Consider the following 14980-nt stretch of genomic DNA (forward strand, 5'->3'; position numbering starts at 1 on the left):
AGAATTCTCATTTTTTAACTTAACTAAAAATCTAAGAATATTTTTTTTTAATCCAACTATTAAAAACTGTGATTAAAGATTCGAGGTCGGAAAAATTTGCGGGGTTCTTTTACGGAATAAAATTCCACGGGAAAAACAAAAAAATAAGAAAATGTATCCTCCATCATTGTATGGTAAAATGGATAATTAGCATAGAAGTAGAATGCATAGAATGGTCATTGTTAACAAAAGTATCGTCTAAAAGCAAGCCATCGAAGAGAGAGACGGAAAGTCAGAAGAGAGAGACAAAGACGAAGCAAACAATGAACAAACTCTGCCGCGCAGAGTTTTTGTAGCATTTTTGGAGGCTGAGAGCGATTCTATGCATTCTACTTCTATGGTAATTAGACTATTCGTCACATTGCGGTGGTCCAAAGACAATTTTTGCCATGAAAATATTGAATACACAATATTTGGCACTCAAGTTCTCGTTAGTATGATGGACTTTTCGGCTGCCAGATGTTCCGTTATAGAGTTTTTAGTGACTTTGTGACCAGTAATCACCGAACCGGTAAAATGATAGTCATTTCACAAATTTAATTTTTTCCCGTATAAAAATTCCCAGGAATTTCGAATCATTAACTGAGATCTCCCCTTCCCTTATTTCGAAATATAAATCCTTCTTATTTATTAATTCACAATTCATTTCTAAATATAAGCAATCAACTAATGTAATTTTTTCATTCTCATTTTGAAATATCAAGTACCAACTTTCCACTACTGAAGGCAGACTATTGCTATAATCGCAGAATATTTCTTATAGTAAATATGATGCAAGACTTAGTCATTTAGAAATATGTTTTGTCTATTTCACGTTACTTACGTTCTTAATAAATAAAAAAAATCTCAAAATACACAGACAAACATTTTTTTTAAATCATGAAAACGTTATCAGTGATCGATTCTGAGTTTGAATCAGTCAAAATCTCGAGTTCGAATTTTCGCATGATCACAAAACTTCATCTTTTGTTACTATGCACATAATATAGATAAAGTAAAAAAAAAATTGTTATGTTCTAGATAAAAAGGTATTTTACAAGGTAACAAAGAACGTACTCTACAGGAGTATCTTTCCTATATTATTTATGAGTGTTTGTGTGCTTGTCCAGGTATCGACGAATTTGGGCGACACCGGATACACCTTTTAGTGTTATAATATTATTCGAAACGTTATTGTCGCATATCAATGTATGTCAACACCAAAATTGCACATTATCAACATTTGCAATTCTTTCCGAATACCCATATTTCAAAACACGAAGAACGTGTATATTTCAAAATATAGTAAACATGTTTATATTTCAATCAGTTGATAATGCAGTATTTTCATTCGGCAACTTACGCACAACGATAATACTTTGATGACCTGCGACCCGCAATCCGGACAATCACTCAACGACATCGGCAGAGAATAGTCGAGATGTTCCTAGTAAGAAATACCAGTTTTAAAAGATTCTTAATAGATCACATCCCAAAACAAAATGTGAACAACTTGAGGTCAATAAAAACGAGCATTGTTTTAAGCAGCTCGGACACATTGAACGATGCAAAAACATCATTGTATGACTTTCACGTGAAGCACGGAGGTAAGATGGTCAGTTTTGCTGGCCACCTCTTACCCGTCCAATACTCAAACATGAGCGTATCAGCTTCGCACATACACACAAGGAATAGTGCATCGCTATTCGATGTATCACACATGTTGCAAACCACAGTAACGGGTACTGATTGCATATCTTGGATGGAAAACCTGTGTCCGGTAGACCTTCGAGGAATGGCTGATGGCGCATCAGCACTGACGGTCTTCTTGAATGAGAGCGGAGGGATCTTAGACGATCTGATCGTCACCAAGGTCAATTCGAATCATTTATATATCGTATCAAACGCCGGAAGAATGGAACACGACAAGCAGCACATGATGAAGTACAGTGAAAAATACAAATCACAGAACAAGGATGTGAATGTAAAGTTTCATAATGTAGAGGAAAGATCATTGGTAGCACTTCAAGGACCGAAAGCAGTAGATACCCTCCAACTTTTATGCAAGAGCAATCTTTCCGAGCTTCACTTCATGACGTCTCAAGAAATGACGATAGCCGGAGTAGATGGATGTCGAGTAACAAGATGTGGTTATACCGGAGAAGACGGCGTAGAAATATCAATGCCGGCTGAAAAATCCATCGACATATGCAAAGCGATCATGATGTCTTCGGAAGTCAAACTAGCCGGGCTCGGAGCACGAGACTCTCTAAGGTTGGAGGCTGGTTTGTGTCTGTACGGCAACGATATACACGATACGGTTACACCGATTGAGGCTAATCTAGCGTGGTTGATACAGAAGAGGCGCAGAGTCGACTCCGACTTCATCGGAGCTGATGTAGTTCTGAAGCAGCTCAAGGAAGGTGTGATGAAGCGCAGGGTGGGACTGAGGATTGAGTCAGGTCCTCCAGCTCGACGTGGAGCGCACATAATCAGGCCAGGAAGTACCGAAGTTATCGGAACAGTTACGAGTGGATGTCCAAGTCCTTCGTTGGGAGGAAATGTGGCCATGGGGTACGTATTGGAAGAGTTTAAGAAAGTAGGGACAGAGCTTCCGATAAGCATACGCAACATGACCGCTACGAGTGCCGTGGTTAAGATGCCATTCGTGCCTTCTAAATATTATGTAAATAAAAATAAATAAAATGTTTGATAAACGACTTTGTGTTTGTGTTATAATACTTTTATTAGATATAAAAGTGTAAATGATATATTATTGATTATCCATGAATGCTTTGGATTGTGTCAGCTGCTCTTGTAGCTCTTTCCGCTTTGAGCGTGAGATATATTTTCATCGTGAGATGATTTTGAATGTATCTGAAAATTAAATGTACATCAATTATAATTCATATGTACACGCGTAAGAAAAAAATTCAAAATATTATAGTAATTATATATAAATACCTGCTCTTGATGCTGTTCAATATATAATTTTAAGCGATCATTCAATTTACCTAACGAGTCTTCGTAAGCATTTTTTATTCTATTAATTTCACTATTGACATGTTTATCCTTTTCTATTATGTATTCCTGCAAAAAGTAAAATTAATGTTGGATCAAATATGATGGAGTCAATGAATTCAGTACCAGGAGAATTACTAGGCGTTGCTATGACAGGTGAAAGTTGAAAGAAACAAAATGAATTTTAAATATGGTGGTTAAAAATATTGAAAATTGTAAATATTGGCCAAACAACAAATACTCGACTTTATGTATGTATGTATAATGATAAGATATTGCTAATCTAAATACAACTTATTGATAAAAGTATTTTTTTAATTTCACTATTTATCACAGGATAAGATAATTTATCACAATGAATATAAATAGTGAAAGGTAGGTTAAGCTAGTTCAGTCAAAGTTTTACATTTCAATTTAATGTACATACATATTTCAGAAGTGGGATTTTTTGTCCGGTAAATATAAATTTTAAATATTAAAACCATAAAAAACCTCGATTCTCTACAGTAAAAGTACTATTTCCAGTTGAGGTGAAAATATTTGGGTATATTCTTTTTGTTTGGGAGATAATTGAATTCAAAAACTTAAAAAAGAGGACACCTATTAGGCGAAGACTATTTCCAGTCAACTTAAAAATTTACGTCGTATCGATAAGAACTTCAGTAACCGACACATTTTTTCTAGATCATGAAAACGTAATCAGTGATAGAATCAGTCAAAATCTCGAGTTTGAATTTTCGCATGATCACAAAACTTCTTCTATTGTTACTACGTACATAGATAATGTAAAAAGTATTATTTAAAAAAAAAAAAGTTTCAAACTTCCATTTATAGATATCACACCAACATATCTTTATTCAAAATATTTATTTCTTAAAAGCTTGATTTTTGATCGATAATATTTCAAAATCATATTCAGAAAAGATTTCAAATCCCCATATATTGAAATTGACTGGTTTCTACTTGCGTAGCATACATACATATTTCTCAAATTGAATTTTTCATTCAAACGAATAACACAATGATTTATAAGATAGGAGTCTACCTCACAGCACCGAAAGTGAAAAGGTCGAAAAAGCAAAGATCGAAAATCGAAAGATTCGGTCACCCATAAGATAGATATCGTTTATCACATGAAAATAAATTGAAATGTATAATATATAAATTTCATACAAAATTGAATACAGAAATCACCACTTTGAAAAATACTGATCTGACAATTCATATGGTCGAAGAACCTGTATTATAATTTTTAATCGAGTTGATAGAATAGTTTAGGATTTATGTTTAATTTACAAAACCAATTAATTTTACCATTACGTTCTTTTAAAAATAAGTAAAGTTCGAATAAAGTAACAAATACCTTATATTTTATAGCAATCTTTTTCGCAGTTTTGTACTTTTCCTTCAACTTTTCCAGCTGTTCGCTGGTTTCTAAATATTGACTCTTCAACTCCTTCAACTCCCGACTATTTTCAGTCTCCAATTTACTTCTACTTTTAATCGCTTTTATTTCCGACGAAAGTGTTTCAATATTATTTTGATAGATCAACATTTGCTTTTTACACTCGTCGTGATCCGACTTCCGCTCGACCGGACTGCGCGATTTAGACAGGGCATCTTGAAACTTGGTTCTTTCGGACAACACCAGTTGCTGAAGCGTCTCCACCTCCATCGTCTTAATCTTAAGAATATCGTCCAGTTGAATGAGATTCGAATTGAACTGTTGCTCCATGTCGAACATTTTTTTGCTATATTCATTTTCTATGTTTTTCAACTCGACGCTGAAGTGTTGGGCGACTTCTTGTCGTATTTGTTTTTCCATTTCTAATTTTTTCATCTGAAATATTTCATCAGATCGTATAAAAAACAATCATATTAACAAATGCAAAACGAATAAAACACGAACACCCACATGATCTGATACAACGTTTACTTGTTTCTCCTCGATCGGAGGCTTCGGAGACGTAGAAGCATTTTTTCTATTTGCAACCTTCTCGTTTTGATCAGTAATGAACTTTTCAAATTGTATTGCCTTTTCTTTTAAATCGCCAATAAGAGCTTCCCTCTGTTCTTGAAGTTCTACAATAAAAAAAAAGTGATTATTTAAATACAATATAATAAAAAGGAAAAATAATATAATTCAAAAGATCAAACCAATTTCAGAATTTAATTGATTTATCAATTGCTTTGATTCTTCCAATTCGTTTATCATTAAAGATAAATGACCATTCCGTTCTTCGTTAATTAATTTCAATTTTTCATTCTCTTCTTTTAACTAAAATTAGTCAAATTTGAAAATATAAAACAAATGAAGTTATGCATATTGTAATATAAAATAAAAAATAAAAGAACAAATACCTCTTCAATTAACGTTTTATATTCTTTAATTTCAACACTATTAACCTTTGATTCGCTTCCATCTTTTCTCACTGAATAAAAACACAAATAAATAATTATAAAAATTAAAATACACCTACATATATACATACTGTTACGTATACTAAAAAGTAGCATCCCTGTGTGACCGTTATAATTGGTTTCAAGGATTATATCTAGACTCTAAGTGCATGTAGGCTAAACAATGGCCGTTATTGGTCCCTTCTCAGAAGTGACCGATACCGTGGTACCGAATGTCGTGGGAATACATATCTGAGTACGTGACCATAACAATAGATAAACAAATCAGACGTCGAAGATGTCCTGACAGACCTGCCCCTAATAAGGCGGTACAGACCTGCCACTATGTTCAAAGCATTATATGCTAACCACTAATCTACGCCGCTGCTTATATAAATTAATACAACACAATTTGTTTATTTTCCGTCACACCATTGACCTTCATTCACTCTTTTAAATTATTTATACCACAAATATAAAAAAATAAAATTTATACCAGGAAGGCCTAACAGGTAACCCTAATGCGCTTTCCTGGCCAGAAATATTGTAAATTTGATACAATTATTATTAGCATTGTTACGTACACCGCCGAGTAGTTGCAATCGGATTAGGCCGAGTAGCATCCCAGAGACTGTGTGACCGTTATAATTGGTTTCGAGGATTATCTCCCCCGAATGCACTTAGCGGGGGTAGCCGTCTCATTCCGGTAGAGTTCTCAGAACCAATACCGTGGGACTGGGTGTCGTGGGAATACATATCCGGGTACATGCCTAAACAATAGGGAAGTAACCGGATGCCTTGAGCGACCGACCCGATATAAGGCGGTACTTGGGCGATATCAAGACATTCAGGACGGAGCACTGCCAGTGCGTGTATCTCCTTAATCATCAATAAATGCTGTGACACGACTTTGGCCTTTTACTTGGATCCTCCACCCACCCCTACGCAACAATACATACATATATCATCAATTTAAAAATCGATAACTAACAAGTATTCAATTCCTTTTGGAACGTGTCCAGTTGTTGGTTCAAAAGGCGATTTCCCAAATCGTCGACTTTCAATTTTTCATTCTTCAATTGGGTCAACAGCTCTTCAACGTTCGCCCGCTCCTCTTCGAGACTCTTGTGAACATCGACCGTCTTCAACTCGTCCACTTCTTTTGCCAGCTTATCTCTCCATCCGCAAACCTACACAAAATAACGTCGCCGTAAATATATTAAATGAAGAAATACTCCGATCAATTCAACCGAAAACCATACCTCAATATATAAATTCTTGAACTCGCACACTTGAGCGTTAGCATCTCGAAGTTGATGCGTCAACTTTTCATGATCTTTAACAATATCAGTGTAAGCTCGGTTTTCGTACGACTTTCTCTTGCTAGAATCGAACATGTTGCTTTCTAATTTAGCTTCGAGTTGAGAGCATTTTAAACGAACCTGACGAAGAAACATATTTTAGATTGATTGATTAAATATACAATACCTATATATTTTTTAATTTATATTAATACCATGGTGCCCCAAAGCGACACATATGGTTTTAAACTCGAAATTATATTCAAATAGTAGGTAGGTTGATTGCCAATTTGTTGAGGAACCGTTTCAACAATAAAATCAGATAAATCGGCAAACTCTGATAGGAAACGATCGACTTGGAGTCACAAATGGTTATTGGTCACAAAGCAATCGTTCAAAAGTCACTAAAATCGGTATAGCGGAACATCTTACAGCCGAAAAGTCTATCATATTAACGATAATTATCATACTAATGAGAACTCGAGTGCCAAATATTCCGTATTCGCGATTTTCATGGCAAAAATTGTCTTTTGGGCGATCGCAATGTGACTAATAATCCAATTACCGCCACAAATATCCAAGTCTGACCAGCAGCACTGTAGAAATACTCGAAAAGAATTCTTTTCAATAGAAGTCAACCCAGGGATTGAACCCGGGGACCTCTCGGTGGTTGGCATTAACATCAGGGCTGTGGAATCGGATTAAAATTTACCGATTCCGGCTTTATTTTATGATTCGACTCCAACTTCAATTTGAACAATTTTAGTACAATAAACTGGCCAATGTATACAATTCTTAGTAGTAAAAATAATAGCGATTTTCAAAATATAAAAAAAATCACTGCAAATTGAAACGTAACCCAATTTATTGAATTATTGGTAAAAGTAAGTACATTCATACTATATGTGTATGAATTTCATACTCAAACAAATCAATTTAATAAAATAAAGTATGCAACGGAGGAAACATCGGTTTTGGCCAGAGCACATCAAAATATGTGCAATCCAACGATTTTATTTATAATATAAATTTCAATTTAACATTCGATTTGCTTCAATAAAATTAGACTAGTTGACGCATACCAAAATACTATTAAATAGACAAATAAGATATAGTGTGAAAAAGATAAAGTTATAGGCGTTTAAACAATTAAATCTGACAAAACGAGTGGGTCTCCAAAATTTTAACATTCTTAAACGATTATTTTTCACCATCGAACTATCGGAAGCGATTTAAATTTTTACCGGTGACCAAACCGCGCAAAACGGCAAAGTTTCAAACCGATGGGAAGAATTTAAGAATATTGCCTGAACCATTAGCAGAGTAAAACATATAAAAGGCTTTGTGATAATAAAAAAATAGTGAAAAGTAGTTGGAGTCGGTTGATTTTTTACGACTCTGACTCCACAGCCCTGATTAACCCAACATAAAGACGAACACTCACCGATTCAAGTTCAGACCGTTTTTCACTCAATTCCTTTTCTAATTCGCCACAACGTTCTTTAAAACTATGAAACAAATCTAAATCCGAGTTAGATTGAATAAGTTCTAATTGATTCGTCAAGGAAGTAATACTGGCAGTCTGCTTAGCTTCTTTTTCTCTACATATGTCTATTTCTCTTTTCAGCTTCGTTTCCAAGCTTTTCAGTTCGTCTATATGTTCATCTCTGTCGTATAGAAAAAAATAAACGTACAAATTAAATTTTCCACAATAGATAACGTACCATTTTACAAATATTATACGCACCTTTTATGAATTGACTTGTTTAATTTGGCAATTTGATCTTTTCTCAAATTTTGAATGTTGATACTTTTAGTGAGTTCATTACGCAACAATTCAATTTTATCAGAATGAGAAGAAAACCCTCGTCCTGCAAATAAACACAGTATTAAAAGAAAATGAAACACATCGAAATAAGTAACACTAAATATTATATGTACGAATATACCAGTTTTGTTAGCTTTCAATTGCGTAAAAGAGTCCGATTCTCTGTCGCTTATCAATTGCTCCACGGTAGATTCCAATTCGCTCATTTCGTCTTGCATTTTCATCAGCTTTCCTCGCGTGTCGACGAGCTCTGTAGCAGTATTTTCTAATTTATTCTAAACACAAAACCAAATCAACTACATATAAATTATACAAATTTAAACTTAAAAACGACGAATCAATATGAAATTACCGCCAATTCTTTAACTTGAAGCCTAGCCGTATTGCGTTCTATGGTTAAATTAGATATCCTATCTTTTAATTCTACGTGATCGTTATTCGTTAGCCTGTTTTGAGCTTCTTCTAATTCAAACGCTAGTTTGTTTATAGTCCCACCTTTTTCTACCAACAAATCCTCTTTCAAGCGTTCCATATCAATGTAACGCTTCTCGAAAGCCAACAGCTCATTTTCCTACAAAACAATCAACATTAGCAAAAAATATATAGGAATTTAAGCTAAGGTTACCATATGTCCTATTTTTTTATAGTCTTAAGTTTTAATTTGGCTGGGGTTTTCGCTGATAACATAATACAGGCATCAAGACTTATTCAAAGGGGCAAGAAAGTCTCAAAGAAAAGTGGGTACAGTTTCAATTGCCCGTTGATATATTCCAAGTATAAAAATAAATCATATATATAACTAGTGTTGTGTCCGTTGATTTCAATATAATGTTGGTTGTGGCTATTTGCAGGTACTATATCTGCGACAGACGCAAAGCCTTCTGCGCATGCACGTGAACTGTCACTGTCAGCGTGTTTACTGTTAAAATTTTGTTTTAAACCTCTTAAAATTTAGTTCAAACTCGTTAAGTGAAGTAGAGTAAAAAATATAATCCAAATCAGTTAATATTATTAATTGTTAGAAAATTATTATCATATACAACGTATAATACCTACATGCAAGTACAAGCCGCGAACTAGCTAAATGATATAAATCTATTATAATAACGTGCGAAATTTGCCTCATGTATAATGAACGATTGATTAAACAAGTCTAGCATACATTAAATGTAAGAAATTATAATCGAATTAAATGTAAGAAATTATAATCGGTTCACGCGCATGTGCAGAAGGCTTTGCGCCTGTCGTAGATATAGTACCTGCAAATAGCCAATAATTCGCAGACATAGTACCTGCAAATAGTCAATAATTCGCAGATATAGTACCTCCGAATAGCCACAACCGATAATGTTTGCTACCAATATTTCCTCTAGGAAAATAATCTCACAAGCATTTAGCGCCATCTATTGAAAATTAATTTAATTCATTAATAAATTGTTCTATTGACATGACTAAAAATTCACAGAATTGGTGTCATATTATATTTGCGATGTCATATAATATTATTTTAATTCGTGTATCAATTCCTTTTCCGAAACCACCTGTTGAAATATCAACAGGCACAACACTAGTGTTAATACAAAAATAGTAAGTAATGGATTCGTTCAGAAGCCACTAAAGCAGGCATACTATATTTAATAATGATCAGGATATGGTAACCGTATATAAGTATTACATGTACTAAAATGATCCAATTTTACTTTTTCCATCAATTTGTTTCTAGTTCTTGACAGATCACGCTCCAATCTTTCAGTATCTTCTTTGTACCTAAAAATACTTTCATTAATTAAGACTACAAACCAAAAACGATATTGAAAAACCGTTTGTTTACCTATCTTGTTGAGCTCTGAATAAAGCATCGGTATTTTGTGCATTGCCGTTGTTAAACTTTTCGGCTTGAAATCGATTTTGAGCATCGATCAAGCCTGCCGTTGTGGCAGTCACTTCTGCCACCAGCTCCTCATTGCGATTTTGAAGCGAGTCCACTTTGTTCGTCAGCGTTGTGACTTTGTGCTCCAACTCCATTATGTGATGTTTACTATTTGCTAAAAAAAAGATCGACGTATTATACCAAGAACCGAATCGAATGCGATTATAGTTGCATCAATCAATACCGACGAGCTCCTGAGACTGTTGCAGAGAAAATTGAGCTCTCTCTCTTTCCGCATTGGCAATTGCCAGTCTACCGTAGAGAGCGTCGTGAGTGGCAGCTGCATCGTCTCGGCAAGCGTTCAATTCTTCGCTCAATCTCTGAACTTCACGAACTCGAACCTATATAAAAATAATGTATTGATAAATGTATATAGTCATTGTAAGGTTTAAATTGCATATAAATTTTACCTCATATAACATTTTCAACTGTTGATCACTCGATGGAGACTCTTGGCTGAAGTCTACAATTAAAATGAAGTGTAAAAAGTACATATAAAATGAAACGATATACAAAGAAAAAACATACACGTAATAGGAGTTTTAAATTGTAGTCCTTGGCGAGTACTTTCGGCATATGGTGTACTATAATCATTGGTGTCATTTGCATGCAGATGTTTCAAGCGATCGCGAGTTCTTTTAATCTCATTTGATAGTTCATCGTGAAGATTTCCACATGGAGTTTTAGCTGTTGTAATATTTATTTAATAAATAAAGTTCTTATTAATTTAATAAATATATGTTAACATTCCATATAGAAAAATAATAACCTGGAACAGTATTACGCGTCATATGCATCGATGAAAATTTCGAACTATTCCTCATAGAAATCCCATCATCGTCATCGTCGTCGTCTTCCAAATCATCGAACGCATTTTGCAGCTGATCGCGCAACTGCAACGAAGTGTCAGAAGTGTTAGAAAGTGTCACAACATATTGAATCATCGAACGCACAGTTCGATTCCATCACAATATAGGTATAGCAGTGTGAATAAACCTCGAGATCCAAACGCCTCCGATCTTCGGCCGCCTCCTCTTCTTCTTCGAGCCTCTCAGCACTGTTATTGACGTCATTGACGAGGACACTGCCGCTCCCTGCGAACATGCTCATACCGGGAGGTTCCATGTCGCGTTAAATTCCAATTTACAACGTGTAATTCGATTCAAACGACATAATACACCGGTTCAAATCAAGGCCTAACGACTTTGTATAACCGCGAATGTTTGAAACGTCACTTGTTGTAAACAGTCGAATGCACGCTGTCAGAACGTAGCGTTTATATTTCCGACCATTGCTTTATTGTGCAACAGGATGCGAGTATATTCGGTAAATGGATTATTCCACAAAAAGCGATCTCGAGTAAGTCACTAAAATCTCCATCACGAAACATCTGTTACTCTAGTTTTCGTTGGTACAGTATTTCGCGTGATTGATGGAGTTTTTGGGTGCCATATGTTCCGTGATTGAGATTTTTAGTGACTTGCGTGCGATCGCTTTTTGCGGAATAATCACCGAACCAGTATATTCAGTACTATTCGGTTATACGGCGATAGCAAAATGATTTCATTTTTATTTATTGCTTTTGATAGAGTGCACAAATATCAAATAAGACAATAGGGTACTTTTTCCTTCATTTTACTCTCAGCTTTTTCCTTACATAAGTGTTACAGTGTTCGTTTCGTTCGCGTTAACTTTCATTACTGTAACATGAAAAATTGCTATTCTAAACAAAACCTTGAGACTTGTCAAATTAACGTTGGTATAAGGAGTCGTAAAAACATGACTCCAAATCCAATATTTTTCCAAAATTTGAAACAGATTTTAAAAATGTCAAATTGACTTTATTTCCAAGTACATATATAAACATAGTCCTCATCTCACCAGCCATTGCAACATATGAGCTAGTTTTTGAATATCTTTGGTGTATTAATACAAAATTAATTAAATTGTGGCGGCTCGCTTATACGACATGGTCGAGTTTGGTTGCCTTCCTGCGAGTGGGGACCAACTCGGCTGGGTTCGGAGAGCCACTACTCACTCTGCCTTTAGCTGTCATATAATAAACACGTGCATTAACATGCCAGTCGTCTCATTCGTTCATCCCCCATAAAATATACACATTTGTCAATTTTCGTACCGGTAATTAAGTACCGGATTTGTCAATTTTCAGTGTAGGCGGGGTACGATGTGTTGACCGTATCCCGGCCTAACGAAACACTGTTGTGTGGTTCAAAGATGGGGTCACCAATGTAGGCGGGGTAGCGATGTGTTGACAGCGCTGTTGGATGATCAGAAGGTTGCGTAGATCACGTCGGAGTAGTACCAATGTAGGCGGGTTACATGTGTGTGATTTTGTGGGAATCTTGATGTGTTGGAGTCTATTGACTCGATGGCGTCGTTGTTCATCCGGTTGTGCTGGAGAAAGTTGTCTCGACAGCGGGTCTTGTGTTGCATGCCGGTCCAAGTCTTGTTCTCTACCAGGTTGCTTATTTTGGGCGAGCTGCGTTGGTAGTGAAGGTTTGCGATGGCTTGGATGGTGCTGTTGTGCAGGCTGCTGTGTTCTGCGTGGAGTCATTCGCGTGACTGTTTTGCTGGTTGTGCTGGAGTTAGTTGTCTCGGCAGCGGGTCTTGCGTGAAGAACGTTGGTTGACGAAGTGCGTTGAGTGCTAGTCTTCGTTGGTTGTGCTGGAGTTAGTTGTCTCGACAGCGGATCTTGCGTGAAGTAGCTGGTCCATATGTACTTTCACACCATGTTACTGTTTCGGTCGTTACAATGGTAGTGAAGGTTTGTGACGGTCTGGACGGTGCTGTTGTGCAGGCTGCGGCGTCCTGCATGGGCTCATCGAGGTGATGAATCATCGAAGGTGTGATGAGCGGTGCTGGCGGATCAACAGTAGTGGATCCATTTGGTTGTTGTCTCCGGGTTGCGTCTTGTTGTGGCGAAAGCTGCGGAGTTGTTTGACATGGTCACTAGTTGTGGGGACATGTAGCGGACTGCGTTTGAAGTCTGCGTTGAGGGTTGCGTTGTAGACTGCGTTGTAGGCTGCTATGTAGGCTGCGATGTGGGCTGCTATGTAGGCTGCGATGTGGGCTGCTATGTAGGCTGCGATGTGGGCTGCTATGTAGGCTGCAATGTGGGCTGCTATGTGGGCTGCGATGTAGGCTGCTATGTAGGCTGCGCTGTGGGCTGCTGTCGTGGCGGCTGTTGGTTGTTGTGGAGGCTGCACTGTGGGCTGCCGTGTTGACTGCGCTGTTGACTGCTATGAAGGCTGCGTAGTTCAAAGATGGGGTCACCAATGTAGGCGGGGTAGGTAAGTGTTGACCGTATCCCGGCCTAACGAAACACTGTTGTGCTAGTTTTATAAAGTTTTATTGTTTGCCTATGGTTGTACAAAGGTATGGTATTTGTGGGCAAAAGTATGTCGTTCAGCGGTCTCTGGATATGGTAGAGTGTCGCTGGCTCGGCATTCAGCTATGTACGGAAGGTCTCTGGATACGGCAGTGTGTTGCTGGCTCGTCCGGCTGGTTGATCTTCCAAGTCCGCGTAGTGTAGTGGTGGCTGGTCAGGAGCTGTATGTTGACTGGTCTGCTGCTGTGTGTCGACGCTTGCTGCTGTGGGTCGACTGGTCTGGTGCTGTGTGTCGACGCTTGCTGTTGTGGGTCGACTGGCGTTGTTTGCGTTGTACCTCCTTTTATAGTGTTTCTGGAATGCTTGGTGGAAGTGGTTATTGACGCGTACGAAAGGAATTTTGTTTTCGTCGAGGCGTCGAATTTTCTGGAATGCTTGATGGAAGTGGTTATTGACGCGTACGAGAGGAATTTTGTTTTCGTCGAGGCGTCGAATTTTCTGGAATGCTTGATGGAAGTGGTTATTGACGCGTACGAGAGGAATTTTGTTTTCGTCGAGGCGTCGAATTTTCTGGAATGCTTGGCGCCTTTCCGCTCGATGTATTTTAATGGTGGCGGCGTGTTTCGACCGTTTTGGTTCCACTCGACTGGTAGGGGCGTTCCGCCTGAGTTTAATATAATGACTGCAGGTGCATGTCGTCTGGGTTTCGGGAATGTAGTTTGTTGTTGCGGAATATTCTCGAAGGTTTCGATGACGATGACGACGACGAGATTCCTACATCAGTCTTCTTAATTTTACATAGACATGAAAAACCTTGTAAAAAAAGCAAAGATAGTGTACGAGTCTAGCACAACTTGTGCTATTACGAATCAAAACCAGTAATCACATCATCGATCCTGTACAAACATGCATAACAAAATTAAAAATTGGTCGAATTTTTGGGTGTGACCAGTTTTTTCGTGACCAATTTTCGGGTGTGACCAGTTTTCTCGTGACCAGTTTTAGTGTGATGGGTGATCACGTGTGACCGATCTAGAGCGACCGGTTCACATTTGACTAGTAATCACCGAACCGTTTACCATATATCTGTAGGCATATAGTACAACTGAAATGATCTCATCAGGTCACTGCGA

At 37.1% G+C, this 14980-nt stretch overlaps 2 protein-coding genes across 2 annotated transcripts in view; one reads left to right on the top strand and one right to left on the bottom strand.

The window, feature by feature from the left end:
- Positions 1–2983, top strand: part of LOC143917125 (aminomethyltransferase, mitochondrial) — a 64362-nt gene extending 61379 nt beyond the window's left edge. The window contains exon 3 of the mRNA XM_077438537.1: positions 285–2983. Within this exon, the coding sequence (XP_077294663.1) occupies positions 1460–2722 (1263 nt within the window). The 5' untranslated portion in view covers positions 285–1459 and the 3' untranslated portion in view covers positions 2723–2983. The remainder of the gene's footprint in view (positions 1–284) is intronic.
- LOC143917111 (uncharacterized) lies at positions 2730–11776 on the bottom strand. The gene is made up of 19 exons (XM_077438509.1): positions 11495–11776; positions 11268–11391; positions 11027–11185; positions 10909–10961; positions 10683–10839; positions 10400–10613; positions 10269–10335; positions 8921–9139; positions 8690–8843; positions 8488–8611; positions 8185–8407; positions 6702–6881; positions 6431–6629; positions 5401–5471; positions 5197–5317; positions 4955–5121; positions 4403–4879; positions 2983–3108; positions 2730–2895 (listed from the first exon to the last, which is right to left on the bottom strand). Exons 1-19 carry the CDS (start codon positions 11621–11623, stop codon positions 2824–2826), a joined length of 3036 nt encoding a protein of 1011 aa, XP_077294635.1. The 5' UTR covers positions 11624–11776; the 3' UTR covers positions 2730–2823.
- Positions 11777–14980: the final 3204 nt, after the last annotated feature.

This window comes from Arctopsyche grandis, chromosome 9 (genome assembly GCF_051622035.1).
Source record: "Arctopsyche grandis isolate Sample6627 chromosome 9, ASM5162203v2, whole genome shotgun sequence".
Classification (NCBI taxonomy): domain Eukaryota; kingdom Metazoa; phylum Arthropoda; class Insecta; order Trichoptera; family Hydropsychidae; genus Arctopsyche; species Arctopsyche grandis.

What these genes read in the sequence shown, in the direction of transcription:
- LOC143917111 (XM_077438509.1), bottom strand. Translation starts at nt 11,623, where the DNA reads ATGGAACCTCCCGGTATGAGCATGTTCGCAGGGAGCGGCAGTGTCCTC. An exon ending in TTCAGAGCTCAACAAGATAG is followed by an intron (nt 10,336 to 10,399) that starts GTAAACAAACGG and finishes AAGTATTTTTAG; the next exon opens with GTACAAAGAAGATACTGAAA. An exon ending in AACAAGTCAATTCATAAAAG is followed by an intron (nt 8,408 to 8,487) that starts GTGCGTATAATA and finishes TCTATACGACAG; the next exon opens with AGATGAACATATAGACGAAC.